The sequence below is a fragment of the Bipolaris maydis genome, assembly GCF_028858645.1.
Source record: "Bipolaris maydis strain C4 unplaced genomic scaffold PSV08scaffold_2, whole genome shotgun sequence".
Lineage (NCBI taxonomy): Eukaryota > Fungi > Ascomycota > Dothideomycetes > Pleosporales > Pleosporaceae > Bipolaris > Bipolaris maydis.
The window spans coordinates 42,783-57,225 of record NW_027093858.1 but is presented as its reverse complement, the minus strand read 5'-3'; the positions used below and the strand labels follow the sequence as shown (position 1 = coordinate 57,225).

The 14,443-nt window shown below is 44.4% G+C and overlaps 6 protein-coding genes across 6 annotated transcripts; 4 read left to right on the top strand and 2 right to left on the bottom strand.

Moving 5' to 3' along the window:
- Positions 1-130: 130 nt before the first annotated feature.
- PSV08DRAFT_171182 (uncharacterized protein) lies at positions 131-2,500 on the bottom strand (the record flags this gene model as incomplete). The annotated part of the gene is made up of 3 exons (XM_014217406.1): positions 131-590; positions 721-2,301; positions 2,346-2,500. 3 exons carry the CDS (start codon positions 2,498-2,500, stop codon positions 131-133), a joined length of 2,196 nt encoding a protein of 731 aa, XP_014072881.1.
- An 834-nt stretch (positions 2,501-3,334) lies between these two features.
- On the top strand, positions 3,335-6,858 carry PSV08DRAFT_367829 (uncharacterized protein; the record flags this gene model as incomplete). The annotated part of the gene is made up of 4 exons (XM_014217405.2): positions 3,335-4,663; positions 4,967-5,753; positions 5,847-5,987; positions 6,191-6,858. The coding sequence occupies 4 exons, from the start codon at positions 3,335-3,337 to the stop codon at positions 6,856-6,858; spliced, it is 2,925 nt and encodes a 974-aa protein (XP_014072880.2).
- A 163-nt stretch (positions 6,859-7,021) lies between these two features.
- Positions 7,022-8,170, bottom strand: PSV08DRAFT_367828 (uncharacterized protein; the record flags this gene model as incomplete). The annotated part of the gene is made up of 1 exon (XM_014217404.2): positions 7,022-8,170. One exon carries the CDS (start codon positions 8,168-8,170, stop codon positions 7,022-7,024), a length of 1,149 nt encoding a protein of 382 aa, XP_014072879.2.
- Positions 8,171-8,443: 273 nt separating this feature from the next.
- On the top strand, positions 8,444-9,583 carry PSV08DRAFT_367827 (uncharacterized protein; the record flags this gene model as incomplete). Its single annotated transcript, XM_066093130.1, has 5 exons — positions 8,444-8,691; positions 8,747-9,001; positions 9,045-9,369; positions 9,400-9,446; positions 9,481-9,583. The coding sequence occupies 5 exons, from the start codon at positions 8,444-8,446 to the stop codon at positions 9,581-9,583; spliced, it is 978 nt and encodes a 325-aa protein (XP_065949677.1).
- A 711-nt stretch (positions 9,584-10,294) lies between these two features.
- PSV08DRAFT_172433 (aspartic peptidase domain-containing protein) lies at positions 10,295-11,569 on the top strand (the record flags this gene model as incomplete). Its single annotated transcript, XM_066091861.1, has 4 exons — positions 10,295-10,393; positions 10,414-10,762; positions 10,822-11,280; positions 11,340-11,569. 4 exons carry the CDS (start codon positions 10,295-10,297, stop codon positions 11,567-11,569), a joined length of 1,137 nt encoding a protein of 378 aa, XP_065949676.1.
- Positions 11,570-13,227: 1,658 nt separating this feature from the next.
- Positions 13,228-13,808, top strand: PSV08DRAFT_171380 (uncharacterized protein; the record flags this gene model as incomplete). Its single annotated transcript, XM_066091853.1, has 3 exons — positions 13,228-13,359; positions 13,407-13,572; positions 13,621-13,808. 3 exons carry the CDS (start codon positions 13,228-13,230, stop codon positions 13,806-13,808), a joined length of 486 nt encoding a protein of 161 aa, XP_065949675.1.
- Between the last annotated feature and the right edge of the window lie 635 nt (positions 13,809-14,443).

The window sequence follows — 14,443 nt, the reverse complement described above, 5'->3', positions numbered from 1 at the left end:
CACGATCTGTGCATGCGACACAGGAGATCGTTGCATAAAGTTTACATTACGCATTTATGTTATCCAAAAGAAATGGTTTCAAATACTAAGTCCATGCAGAAAAGACCCTAGGATCTTGTTCCCGCAATATCTAGTTCAAGTAGATCTTGCCTGATGCAGTTATAGTTGCGTCCGTATCAGATATTACCACACCTTTTAGCTCCTCTCTGAGTTGCAGTGCTCGAGTAGAGCTGATCCCATGATCATCGCTGGGGATGCTAATCACTGGAATTGATGTAAGGGCCTTGTGGAGAAAAGGAGGGGATGGCATTGCCTTCTTGGCTAGACCCTCGCTGAGTGCAGTGGGGGAAAAGCTCAGCAGCGGATCGAATGCTCGGCAAAGCAAGCGATGGTATACTACAGTCAGTCCTGTAGCAAAAAGCATGACGCATGCCTGTCCAATGCACTTGGCATTGCCCTGCGAGTCTCGTACAAGAAGAAACAGAGCAATAAGACAGACTTGCATTAGATACAAGCCCATTAAGAGATGTTTTATGGCTTTGGGATAGAAGAGACCCCCGTGATCCCGCTCAGTAGTCAGAATACTTGAGCTGGAGTAGATGATCCAGAACAAGCTTATAACAAGAACCTGGAAAGGAATGATAATCGGAGAGATGATAGCGTAGAGAAATCCTGTTTATCTTAGCATGTGCTACCGGACTCATTTTTTCAACCCAAGACCTACCGATGCAGGAGAGATTTGTAAAGAGAGGTACAAAAGTGCCCCATTGGAGATCCTGGCCCCTTCTTCTCGTCATCATCTGAGTGGCTGATTTATCAAAAATTGGGCCAAGTACAAAGTCTCCTATCAAGCGATCAAATCTTAACAGAGAGTTCGCGCTAATTGAAAGAGCCTGTAAAAGAATATAGGAGAGGAAGTAATTGCTTGCTTTTGGTAGATTCTTGGCCAATGTCCCAGCCAGCGAAGCTCCATGTTTCATCTCGTTGGCAATAGCGGTAAGTCCTGCAGACAACGAAACTACGAGAGTAACTTGGAGAAAGAGGAAATAGAAGTAATAATCTTGAATCTTGAGGTCAATATGGCTCTTGGAAGAGATGCCCTGCTTTTTGACAAGGTATTCTAATACGACGACGAATCCTTTCATCAAAACGGCCACTAATGAGGGAGGCAGTACACCCTGGAGTAAACTCAGGAGGAATTCCGGAAGCTCGTTGATCCAGCTAAGCCAAGGCACCGCGCGGGTGATGTAGATGATCTGGGATAGGAGTCCTGCCAGGGCTACTGGTATAATGCAAGCAGTGGCCGTTGCCATAATAAGCGTGTTTGAAAGAACAGTGCGTATGGTTCTGTCCTTCCAGGTGATGTTGACATTGCTCCATATCACATCATCAACGGACAAAGGTATCGTACGGGGTGTCATATAACCTGAACTAGTATGAATCACTGTTTGACACGCCATGTTGGCGGCCAGTGGATTGGCGAAGGTAATAAAGGCGGATCGCAATAGGGGGAATCTCTCTCGTGCTGCACGATAAAATTCCATCTCTTCACTAGTTTTAAGAAGTTCCTCTCTATACGCTATGCTGGTATCCACTTTTTCATGTTCCAACCAGGCGAAGACGTTTAAAAGGCTGCGTGATTTGTAGCTTGCGGGTCTAGGTTTCTTGGTAAAGTTTGATTTCTGGTCTCGTTTCTGAATGCCTGCCCTGTAGGCCTTCCTTATCTTGGAAATCTCCTCTATCTCGAGAGATCGGGCTAAGCGTTCTCGTCTCTCTGCTAAACGGGAAATTAAGCTATAGTCACGATTGAAAGAGATTGCAGTAACTACGCCAGGGAAGACCTCCAGCTGAGATGTGAGTGCCTTATCGGACATCCAATCGTCGGGTATGGATTCGATGAGCACTGTGCACAAAGCCGCGTATGGTGAGCTTTGCCAGGTTGCAACGTAAAATGCAAGCTCGTTCCAGATAACCCAGCAAACATGTACGATAAAAAGCAAACCAAGGATGAGATGAGCCCAATAACGATCTGTCTGATCAAGGCCAACATTGGACCACCCTAACGCATCAAGTCCACTTACTCCAAGAACAGCAGTTTTCCCCTGAGTGTAGTTTAAAGGAATAAGAATGGGTGGTATAAGTATCAAAGCGGGTGTAAATATAACAGCTAGTGATCGCAGGTACCGGCGGAAGAAGTATCTATCGAAATGCTCGTGGCAGCGGTCAAATCGAACCAAATTGGTTGCAATGTATTCTTTCCAACTCTCGGACGTACTATTTTGATGATTTGGAATAGTAGTGCTGTGATCATGAGCGCTAGATCTGATAGAAAGCTTTGAACTTACTAGAAATCAGGGAATCGCTTGCGGATGGCAAGAAACGCAAGAACTTCTAGTGTGAATATAATTGCAGAAAAGGAGACTGATGCTATGAATGAGCCCAAAGAGATACCCTGGAGCTGCTGAGCTTTGGTGAACGATTGTTCAAAAGTATTATCCATCGCTTTAGCCGGATGTTCAGTTCCAACGCAATGAGCTTTAACATGAAGTAGATAAGTTCTCAGCGACAAAGACTCTTCGAGTTGATCTCTTTAAACGGCATGCTCTAGGAATGGCTTAGCGTAACAAGCAGGAGCACTTTGAAGTGTCGTGCTTGTTACGCTAAACCAGAAGAGGCTGTTCTACATAGTCACCATAGTTTGAGGGCAAAGATCTGTCTTCGAACAACATGCTTTAAAAAAGGACTAGCGTAACAAGCAGGAGCACTTCAAAGTGTCGTGCTTGTTACGCTAAACCAGAAGAGGCTGTTCTACATAGTCACCATAGTTTGAGGGGCAAAGATCTGTCTTCGAACAACATGCTTTAAAAAAGGACTAGCGTAACAAGCAGGAGCACTTCAAAGTGTCGTGCTTGTTACGCTAAACCAGAAGAGGCTGTTCTACATAGTCACCATAGTTTGAGGGGCAAAGATCTGTCTTCGAACAACATGCTTTAAAAAAGGACTAGCGTAACAAGCAGGAGCACTTCAAAGTGTCGTGCTTGTTACGCTAAACCAAAATCAGTAATCTATAGAAAAAGCTAGTGTTATTGGCTTACAAGTAAACCCATCCGTTCCGAGCCGGACTAGCGCGACGGAAGACAGGCAGCGACGGAAGATAGGGAATTGCTCTTAGCTAGGAAGACTTTTCTAATGAAGCACGTTTAATTGTACAATGCCTCCTGCTGACCCTGTGCATAATTCGCCCATTCAATTCGCCGACATAATGGCGCCAAACGGTCATTTATCTTCAGCCCTAGCCTTGATCAAGGTGTGTAAATTCTAACAAAAACGTGCCATGGCTGATTTATCTAATAAGATAAAGCGTTTTGCAGACAATTGGTTGCAAATAAGCGATACAATCGACTATGATGAACTTGTAGCCCTGATAAATGCGCTCGACTACTTGAAGAAGGACGCTCAGCAGAAAATGTCCATCAGGAGAGCTAGCCAAGCGAGCATGCAAACCCATCGACAGCCTGCATGTGTGGGTGGTGCTAATCAAGGGGTGCGAAGGTCTTCTCGCCGCATCGCATCCGCTCCCCAATATGCTTCAGCAGGCTCGCTGTTTGTCACTGAAGATGAGACGGAGTCTGAGTCCAGTAGTCAAGACTATGGGACACGCTCCCCAATTCTCTACGAAGAAAACGATGATGAACACGAAACGAGGGATGCTGCAGCAGAGATTCTGATGAATCATCCGGGCTTGTTGCCCGTCGACAACGATAGCCAAGCGGACAAAATCCTTCTTGAGAGGAATTGTGAGAATGAAATATCGCAACTGAGGCATCGGATAGAGCAATACGTACACTCTCCTTCGCCCTATACGCGAGGGCTGGTTAGTAACGAGCAGGATGAGTGTACGGATGTACAGCCAGTGCAGGTCCTCGATGAAGCCTCAACTGGCCAGGCTTATCAGGAAACTAGTGCCACTGCTCTATACCAATCATTGGAGGTTCCAGAAGATGTTGAAAATCAGCAGTTTCCCGAGCTTTCACATTCTAGTTTGGTCCATCAGCCACATCTAGGCTTAATCGAGCAGGATGTCTCAGATTCACTTTTTAGTGGAGAAGAGTTTGGAGTGGATATTCTCAATAATTTACCCTCACCTCAATTTTTCAATGAAGCATTTGGAGATTTGTATTCTACCTCTGTACATGACGAGGTGCAGAGAGACGTCGAAGAGACCGCCACCTACCCTGACGAACAACATCCGACCAACCAAAGTCACACAGAACATTTTGACGATGATCCGACAGTTCAAGGCTATGTGGATCTCGCTTGTCGTTTGGGCTTCCGCCTTCCGCACGAAACTGCAGAGGATGCAGATTGTATTGATGTTCAGGAGGTCCTAGCACCCTTAGTGAAAGAGACGCCCCTTACGTCAAGACTCCTCCATGGTATATTGTATACGCTACTGCCCGGTCCAATTCTCATTATTGATTTTTGTTCTGGTGCATTCGATCCAAAGGCGGTAGAAGGAAGTACCTGTACCGATTTTGTAGCAATCGTACGCAGAAACGAAGACCCTTCGCCTCTGCTTGTGGTAGGGCTAGAGACGAGCAAAACGCTCTTCATTCTTGATAGCGAAACATGGGATCTACCATCTCTTGAGATTTCGTGGCTAGTACGTCCTGAATGGAGGACAGAATATACTGATGTAGGCCAATCACCCACTCGACTCCCGACACTAACTGACCTTCTTTAGCCACGAAGCATTGAGCCGCACATGGAAAGTACACTACTATCGATTTGGATAGCAGAAGCCTACTTTCAGCACCGGCCCCTCCAGAACGTCCCATCCTCTCGTGACTTACGCATACGTATTCTAGAGGAGTTGTTAGCGCCCTATCAACGCGATTATGTCCTCGAAAAGTCTGGCATCCCTAGTAAACTTACAGGGCCTGAACACATTGATACCCAATGGAAGCTGGCCCGCTTAGAGACACAATCACAAACTGGCGAGGTTTTCGTACCAAATCTAGAGAACTTCGAGCTCGAAGCGTTACGGGAATCACTTCTCCGGAAGCCTTCTGAGATAAATCGCGGGCGTTGTCTACGCATTTTGCAATGTGTGAACGAGATCGGATCTCCCCATATTCTTGAATCACTCAAACTGGCCTGTACCAGGAAAGACGAATGCCAAACCTATTCACGAACAGATCAACCCATCTTCGACAAACTATTCCACATCCACATCTACTTAGACAGACAAGAAAGCCAAAGTCATATTTTGGTTGCCAGAAATAGATATATTAAATATTGCTACTTTGAGACATATCTGCGCGCTGTCAAAGCGCTGCAGGAGGAGAAGCGCAATAGCACACAAGAGAGGCGAAGAGTCTTGGCTCGAAAACGGACTACTAGCTTCAAGCAGGGTATTTCTGAGATACTGCCCCCTACTCCACATACTGAAGAAATACATCGAGTTTACGAAAATCTTAGTCCTTCAGAGAGAAAGAGGCGGGCTCCTGATATGGTCAAAGATGAGATTTCAAAGAAAATCGTCAAAGAATATGGCGGGAATGAAAAGCGAATCCGACGCAATATAAATAAATACATTAAAGACGGGAGAGTACTACACCATGTTCTGCGAGGCTGGAGATCCTTAGATCCAGCCTTGCTTATTTTGTTTCCAAGCTTCGGATCCGATTTGCCTTCGTTAAGTGTGACTCAATTTGGATTGGAGCTTGAGGAGCTTGAGGAGAAGGCTCTTAGTAAGCCTATTCAACTAAAAGAGTAAGATACAATTCTATATTTAGTCAAACTTCTACTAATATGATTGAGCAGTATAGATGAATTGACGCTAGTGGAGGCAGCTTGGTTTGGCGAGGTGTTGCAGGCTAGGCCGGAGCTGCTAGAACCAGTCCCAAAGGCTGTTCTTGATCTCATCTCGAATACCCTGACCCATGACCTTGATCTCCAAGGGCGTGATCCGGATAGCTTTCGGAGTAGACCGCTCCAATTCTTTATGCAGTAGAATATGATTTCATACGCACTTAGATTAGCGTGCCTTTTTTCGAGTGTAATAATGTTTATCAAATATATTAGGTAACTACTTAATTTTTCATTTTATATAACGCTCTTATCCCCAACTCTAACACATTTCCTCGCCGACCCAACACAGCCATTTCTTGAATGTTTTCCCTACTAGATTGTTGTCCAAACGGCGAGATGAAGACTGAACCTGGCAGCAATACAATTAACGAAGATGCATGGCCTTGTTTAGGCGCTATTAGTATTGACCGCCTGAATGTGCTTATATTTTGGGAAAGTTCATGGCTTTCAACACGTGAGTACCATGCACTTCGTCAAGATGGAAATCAGGGGTGGCTTGTCCACGCTCGAGGCGAAAACGAGCTACTCATTTCCTGGGAGCCTACCATTGAAAGGAAGTCAATTCAATCCTCCCCCCAAGAACTACTTCATGAGTTTCCTATAGAGGTCCGAAAAGATCGACCTGGTTTGCTTGGATATGTCGCGGCGAAGGCTTTACCCCCATATCTAAACGCGGGTAGCCGTTTCCCAGCATTCCTAGCATACTGGAAAGTCGCCCGAATGACTAAGGGTCTTTTTTATTATCTACAGCAAACTTATTCCAGCCATCGGGGCTACATTGTACACGAGGAGTCAGGCAAAGTCTGGATACAGTGGGAACCTACGTGGGTGGCTTATGAAAGCTTGAATGAAAGTAAGAGAGAGCAGCTCTTACAGATATCCCACGATCCCGAGGCTATATTGAATCGCTTCCACAAGGCAATTGTTCACTACTCCATGCGCTCAGTGGTAGAGAGGAGAATAAGTAAGAGAACAATAAATTAAAGGAGGCTATCTAAGCTTCGTTGCTAAATCCGCATGTGTATGAATACATGTGCTGCAAATCCTTTCTTCGGGAAGATTATAGTAAATATATAACCATAGATACTCAATATAGCAGACATTTCATAAAGTAAGTAAAACTCATACCGAATGTCCCTCCAAATATCTATAAAGCGGTTGAATATGCCGAGCCAAGCACCATTCTTCGCACAAATTCTCCAGTGACAGCATGCGGCGAGATATTGGTAGGCAGTTCAACAGAATTGCAAAAGCCTCTGTTGCGGTTGCCGCGGTAGCTCAACCTGTTCCAGATATCACCAGCCCCCGTGTTGGGCAAGATGGCAAAGCAAATGCCACAAGAATCCATTGTCTGCAACTTTTTACTCTTTTTGCTTGTGTAGATGTTGTTTTGAACTTCGATGTTGGTCTCTAACAGAAATCCTACATGAGCTCGTGGTACTGTACCCTTGACGACGATAATGTCGATCTTAGAGCCAAGTCCACCTCTTGAGGATTCTTTGGCATCTGTGAATGCCTGGAGTGCAACATTTGTCAAACCAATACCCGTGCCGGCATCGTAAGATGTCCTCATCAGGCTTTCGTAGTTATGGACTGCGAAATCAAGAGGAACAGGTTCCATATACCGTGGAAGAAGGTCTCTCGCTTTTTGGCTTATTCTTTCCTTCAAAGCCTCATGAGAGGATTCTTCCACCAAATTGTAATTGCTGTAAACATCTTGAATTGTTTTAGTCATCTCTTCAGTGGCGCTTCTTCTGTTCTTGCCTGTATGAAGCTCTTGTGAGTGCGTGTCGTTGTCTTGAAAGAAAATCTTGTCTTCAGTCTGTATTAGATTGAAGCGATAGCCTTCGCGCGTTTTCTGAAAAGCACTCTGCCAGTCGGAATTCTCAAGATGCAAGCTGCCGGTTTGCGCTAAATATTCAGTCCATAGTTGGATCCCTTGATGGAGAGTCTCAATACTTGCTAGTTTCAAAAGAGCTTCGGTATTTCCAGTGGGGTAACGTAGTGGCCTATTCGGAAAGATTACAGTAATACTTCTTGGTTTAATGCGGTCGAAGACAAACTTCAACACTACCAAGAGATCAAATTGTAGTTTCCAATAATCAGGAAGATCTTCATGTAAGAAAACCCGGAATGATCTTTCCACCACTTCAGCCTGAAACTTTCCATCATTTACCAAGTCCCATAGGGATTCTTTGGTCTTCTCCTGGCCTGTTACTGGAAGCGGAATACGGACTGGCATATGACCGATGGTTTCATTTTTTTGAGAAAGTGGTTTAGAGCAAGCATGTCCCATCCTTTGAAAAGAAGACCAGAATACTGGTTACTGTTTGTAAGAAGCGTATTGTGGTGGTCGTTAGGGGTTTTAAGCTAGAATATAATCCCTGTGAATTTTCTATCTCCTTCCCCCATGGAGTCATCTATGTTGCTGAACCTTGTATGCCACCTCTGAGCTTGCATTAAGTGCCATGTGCATGACTGAGAGCATGATATAAAACAGGACGCATTACTTAACATTAGATATGACCACAGCCTAAAAATTTCCTCTTATACATTTCAGACTTTTAGCATGCAAATTAAATCTATTTGGGCTTTTGTGCTATTTGCAATGGTTCGTTCACATGTCTTTGTGGGCAAGCCTGCACCCTTTCACTGGGATTCACAGGTAACAAAGCTGATCATGCCATTGAATGGTGATCCAAACTACCAAGGTCCAGGCTGGGGTCAGCAACCTTTTCCTTGCAAGGGCTATCATAGAGATGTGACTTATCATAAAGCTCATGCCACTTGGTATACTGGAAGTACGGTAACGTTTCAGTATGTCAGCTCATACTCAAACAATTCTGGTACATGGCTTATAGCATGCCCATAGGATTTATGACTCCACAAACACGACTGGCGCTAGCATGCACGAGCCAGGCGCAGCTCATTCAGGAGGCTCTTGCCAGGCATCATTTTCCTACGATAATGGGGAAACCTGGATTGTCGTGCAAAGCTGGGAAGGAAACTGCGTGCGTGTACGAAAGGGTCAAGAAGGTAAACTTACAAATTCCTATGACATTAATCAAAGTTACTCTTTCGATATTCCTGATTCCCTTCCAGGGGGAGATGCGGTAATCTTCGCATGGTAAGTCAGACTCTTCCGTCACAGTGCGCTACTGACTCAACAGGACCTGGCTGAACTCATCCGGTAATCGAGAGTTCTATATGTCATGCTCGCCTATCCGGTTGATAGCAGCACGATCCCTAACCAAAATTCCATCTGGTTATCCTATGTATATTGCCAACCTTCAGGAGGATCCAGAAACACCGGATTCACAGCATCCAATCTGGTCTCGATGCTATGTTCCGCAAAATGTGTGGATTCGCTACCCCCCACGGTACAAAGGCATCAATCCACCAATCGTAGCCAATCCGCTTCCAGAAAGCAGCCAAATCCGCTATCTAGACCTTGGAGACGATGGGGGATTATGCGGCTCAGACAATAAAGAAAGGGTTAGAGCTCTTGGACTCCAATCTAGTTAGAGCATCTTTAAAGTTCCGCTACTTGAGCACGTGCAGGCTAGCTTTGAGTAAGATAAATACGTTATTAGTTGAGATAGCTAGGTCATCTGGATTATTGATATTCCATAACATTATGCATTTGACTGCCCTGCTCGCTTCGTTAAATGTGTTAGCTGCTACACCGTCGACTAAGATGTTGAAGTAAGTGCAACTTACTATATTGTGTTAGTTCTATACCTTCTAGTTAGTCTCGAAAAACTCTATTAGTTGTCTCAGCTACACACCGCGCTACCGCCTCTCCGTGAAACTACCTGGTAGGAGCTTCGCCTAAGCAAGCCATCCATGAATCAATATTATCGGGGGGCTAAGAACAAGTGGCGTTCCTGAAAGCGACCCACCCTATGTAATAGTTGTAGCGCTGACTATACTACATCTTGACTATTCAACTTCGCACGGACCCACCCTATACGTACTGACGTACGAGGTAAGCGACCATCTCAAGCATTGCGTTAGCCATCATATTCGTACAAAACCACTTGGGTGGGCCCACAAGTGGTGCATTTGTGCGAATATATCAATAGAATCTCTAGCCATGCTATGTAACACATTAACTATCGTGGCAACGTCGCACACGTTGCTGTCGTGGGGTTTAGCGCTGACTTTGTGAATGTAGAAGGACACTAAGATAGATCAGATAACCACAGGTGGTTTACGGTACGTAAATAACGCAGTTGCAACAAAAGTGTATACCATAAGCTTAGCCGTTGGCGAATATACGATAAGCCGCCTCTAACACCGAGCCTTATATAGCCCGTGCTTCGCCAAAGATTTAGGTGGCAGCTCATTTATATATCTGCCAGGTCCCAAACCTTTCTATATAATCCACTTGTCACATTAGCTAACCAAACCACACATAATGTCTAACAAAGTCCGGTCTTTCATTCTACGTCAAACAGATGAATCCAAAGGAGTTTACCCTTTTTTCAAAATACAAGTAGGAAGCGGCTCATTTAGCGTGAGTTTGGATACACACAGCTCAGTAACGCATGTGTTATTAGCACCCTCAGAATCGTTTCTAGAATAACAATATTTAGTTGGCTTTATTCTACAACCGTCCCAGAATCGAGTCGTGGGTGTCGCAACGTATATGACCCAGGGCCAGATATTATTACATTTTTGACTACAAAAGGTTCCTCAACCACTTATGGAGATGGGCTTAAGGTTACATACCAAAAAGCTGTTCTAGCTAATTTAGGATTCGGCGAAACAAGCCAGAATGAACAGCTTGTATTCATATTATCATCCGTCGAAGGTCAAAAAGGTATAGCTGAGAGCGACCTCATGGAGGGCATACTAGGTTTGCAACCTCACTACGGTGCCGGATGTAAGTGCTCGTTCTTCACCATTTCCTCAGAACTCACGAGCATGGCTAATCTTGGCTAGCAATACGGGAATTCCTTACCTTCTGGGCAAAATTAGCACCTGCTCTCCCGAAGCCTGTATTTGTCGCCGACCTTAAATTCAATGGCATAGGAGAATATACATTCGGAACCATCCCTTACAGACCTGAAGAAGTTCAGTTTTGGGAAGGACTGGACAAAAATCGTTGGAGATTACCGATAACCAAATTTGCAATTGGCAAACAGCGAAATAGACAAGAAGCATCAATAGCAGACTTTCGTGCTAGCTTGGATACTGCTTCCACTTCTCTATGGCTTCCATCCAAGATTGTACAAGCCTATTACTCGATGGTGCCAGGTCACATTTACCAAGATGGACTTTATCTCATTCCGCAACATCGAGTGCTTCCTGATCTTTATCTGTATATTGGGGAAAGAAATTACGAAGTTAAAATCCCGGGTGCGTTCTTCAAGCCTCAAGGATTAATTAATGATGAGTATTGTAAGTTTAGATTGGTTTTTACCGTTGACTTATAAGGAAATAACTAGTATTGCATTTAGATCCAGGAAGGCTCGAAGAAAGTTCGGAACCACATGGTGCCCTTCTAGGACACCCATTCTTCTTCGCTGCAAATGTGATTTTGAAAGGCAATAATAACCTCTCGGTTGGTTTAGTAAGGAAGGACGCAGAAAAGCTAGGGGAAGAGTGCAGAGCAGCGAATAACAAGGTGGAGACTTCTCGTGAGAGTAATAGTTGCATTCAAGACGGCCCCTTCTGTTGCCCACAATAATCTTGGTATGCGTGTCTGGTTAGAATATATGTGTTTGCCATTGTTGCTTATAAAATACCGTCGGTTTCAGAGCAGCCGGCATAACTACTGAAAGTATTCTCTCACCCTATGCTAAGTAGTTTACTAGGAAATGCTCACCACTGTCGTAACCCTAACTTAGGGTCAAGCCGTAAGCGCAGCCCCAAGCTACTGTTCGTTTTGTGCTAGTGGTGCCTTGTCTGAATATTATAACGCTAACGGTCGCGCTCAAGGCTTAGATTGTGGTTGACGAGCTTGGGCGTGGTCACTGCGTTGATTTTGGTAGCAATATTTTTTTCAACTGCGCAAGACTAACTACATAGTACGTAAGCCATGGCGGGTTTTTTTAGATCATTATAGATGGTGAAGAGTCGTAATGTCGTCTAGAGCAAGGAAATAAGCACCGATGCCTCTATGACATGCTAGGGATAACCAGGCGAATGGAGAATGTAAAACTAAGCTTCAGCATGCCTAGTTAGTTTAGGGTTTTCAGAGAGGAGCCAAAATTGGCTGGCGTTCATGGTACTGAATGAGTGAATATAAATTGCAAGCGAGATGCACACCAAACTTTCCGCCTTAGTCACTACTATCCCTTGATAACTAGCATACTTTGCAATCTTTAAAAGTCATCATAACGTACTGCACTAGTTAACTACTGTTTCTGTTTCCGCCTACATCTTTCTCAGTCTTATTCCTGGGCTAGCCTTTGGAACTTCTAAAACGCGCCTCCATCATCAAGACAGTAACTCCCTAGGGTTTCTCTATGATTTTTGTACTGATTTTGAGATTATGTAAAGGGAGCGAGTTGATGGCCTTGTGTGTCCCGAGTGTAGGTGTGCCTATTGAGGTGAGTATTAATCTAAACTAGTGCCTTAGCAATTATAACAGATAGCTATAATTTCAAGAGTGATTACTACAGTAACTAGCTTTTATAGTGTTCCTAAATCTAGAAATGAGGTCACGTTCATCTATGACTGTATTATAGGTATAAGAACGAGACTTCCTACTACTGACCAAAAGTTATCTTACAGCATTTTAAGCGCTAAAGCATTCCCAGCCCCGATAAGCCCTTATTTTTGGGCTTTTTTTACTAGTCTTATGTCTCATAATACCAGACAAAATCTTTGTTTACTCTGCGGTAAACGCCGATCTAGCGGCGCCCAACACGTTCAAGATGTTCAAGTCTGTTCAAGAAAGACATGTGCCAAAACTCAACGCCTACTAGAGATAGCTTTAAGGGACAGCAGCCCAGTTATTAATGTCCATCACAACTACTACGCTAGTTGTGCAAATAAGAATATATCCAATTGTGTACACTATAGTTATGGCCTTCACGCTAAGGAGGCTCCCAATATCGAAGCGCTCGCCGAACTGCCTGAGCATTCTGTAAGGCCGGGGTCTAAAGTACACCGCTACTAGAACCGCCAAGTGTAGATAGTATGGCTTCCAAATGCATATTCCCTCAATTTGCTTCTTAGCGCGCATTGTGACAAAGGTTATAAGGCTCGTACGTGTCTGATATTGACTATCTATATGCAATCTGCACCTAAATCTACGTAACGTATCTTTTCAAAATCCTCGTATATATATGTTACAAGGTCAACAAACTACATCAGGCTATATTATCTTTCCATTTAGTAATGCCCTCCACGCGAAAAGCACTTTGCATTGATCTTACCACCGAGGCAGAACACTGCGCTATATGCTCAAGAATACTTGAAGTAGGTAGCGGAAAAGCCAGCCTTGTGTATGTTTTGAAGGATTGTCGTTGTGTAAGTCTATTGCTATTCACATCAAGTTATGTTGCTAATAGTGAAAGGTTATCTGTGGCTTTTGTGTCCAGTTTCCGGGTGAGCCACCCTTTCTTCCTTGCCAGCATGCCGATCACGTGGACTTTGGGTGGCAGAGACCGCTACGACTCTACAATCTAAAATGTGCTATCTGCTTAGATGCTGGAAGTTCCATTCGTATTGCCCTAGTTTGCGGTAGGTTGACATTATGCATTTGAGATAGTTAGTTAACTAACAATCAAGGCCACGTGTATTGTCGAGTCTGCATTCTAACATGGGTAAGCTCGCCTAGAGAGTTAAACAAAAACTATGTAGCTTGTCCAATCTGTAGGAACAGCATGACTAAGGTCGGGCGATTACTGTCACATGATCAAATTGTTGTACCCGCCCAACGAGGTGTTGAGATTGTATCACCATGCAGCAGTCTATAGACGCGTGACTAGATAGATTATCTCGCAATTGATCGTCCTTTTTTCTGGGTAACTTTGATTGTAGCGACTATTCGATTCCCTAGCGGGCCGTTCGCGTTGACTCAACAGCCGGTAGTATCTCTAGTCATCCGAGCTCTTCCGTGGTATTCTCTTAACTGTAACTTGAACAGCCGGCGCGATGGGCACTAAGAAGATCTGGCATGTTATTTAAGCCTTCAGATCTGCTGTTGTTCGGAGTTTGCACCAGAATTGACTCCAAAACATTAAAGCTCATAATGACGACTATGGCAACCCACTATGGAAAGTACCTTCTCGTATTGTCTGGATCGGTTGAGTATGCCCCGTTCCTAGAAAACTGGAAAACTCTTAAAGACAGCGTGCGAAAAAATGCCGGAAATCCAGGGTGGACAGATGTGAGCACGACGTCACAAAGAGGAATACGACGGGCATGGTGCAATCTATCGATAGAGGGAAAGGCGAAAACTGCATACAGTACGCATTACCATCCGCAAATTGAAGAATAAAGATTCACGTAAAGCACCCTAGGATACTATTCGAGGATGCCAGGAGTAGGAGTCTGCTTAATGAAGCGGACATTAAATGGTGAATACCTGCTGCTTCACTACAACTGCGCC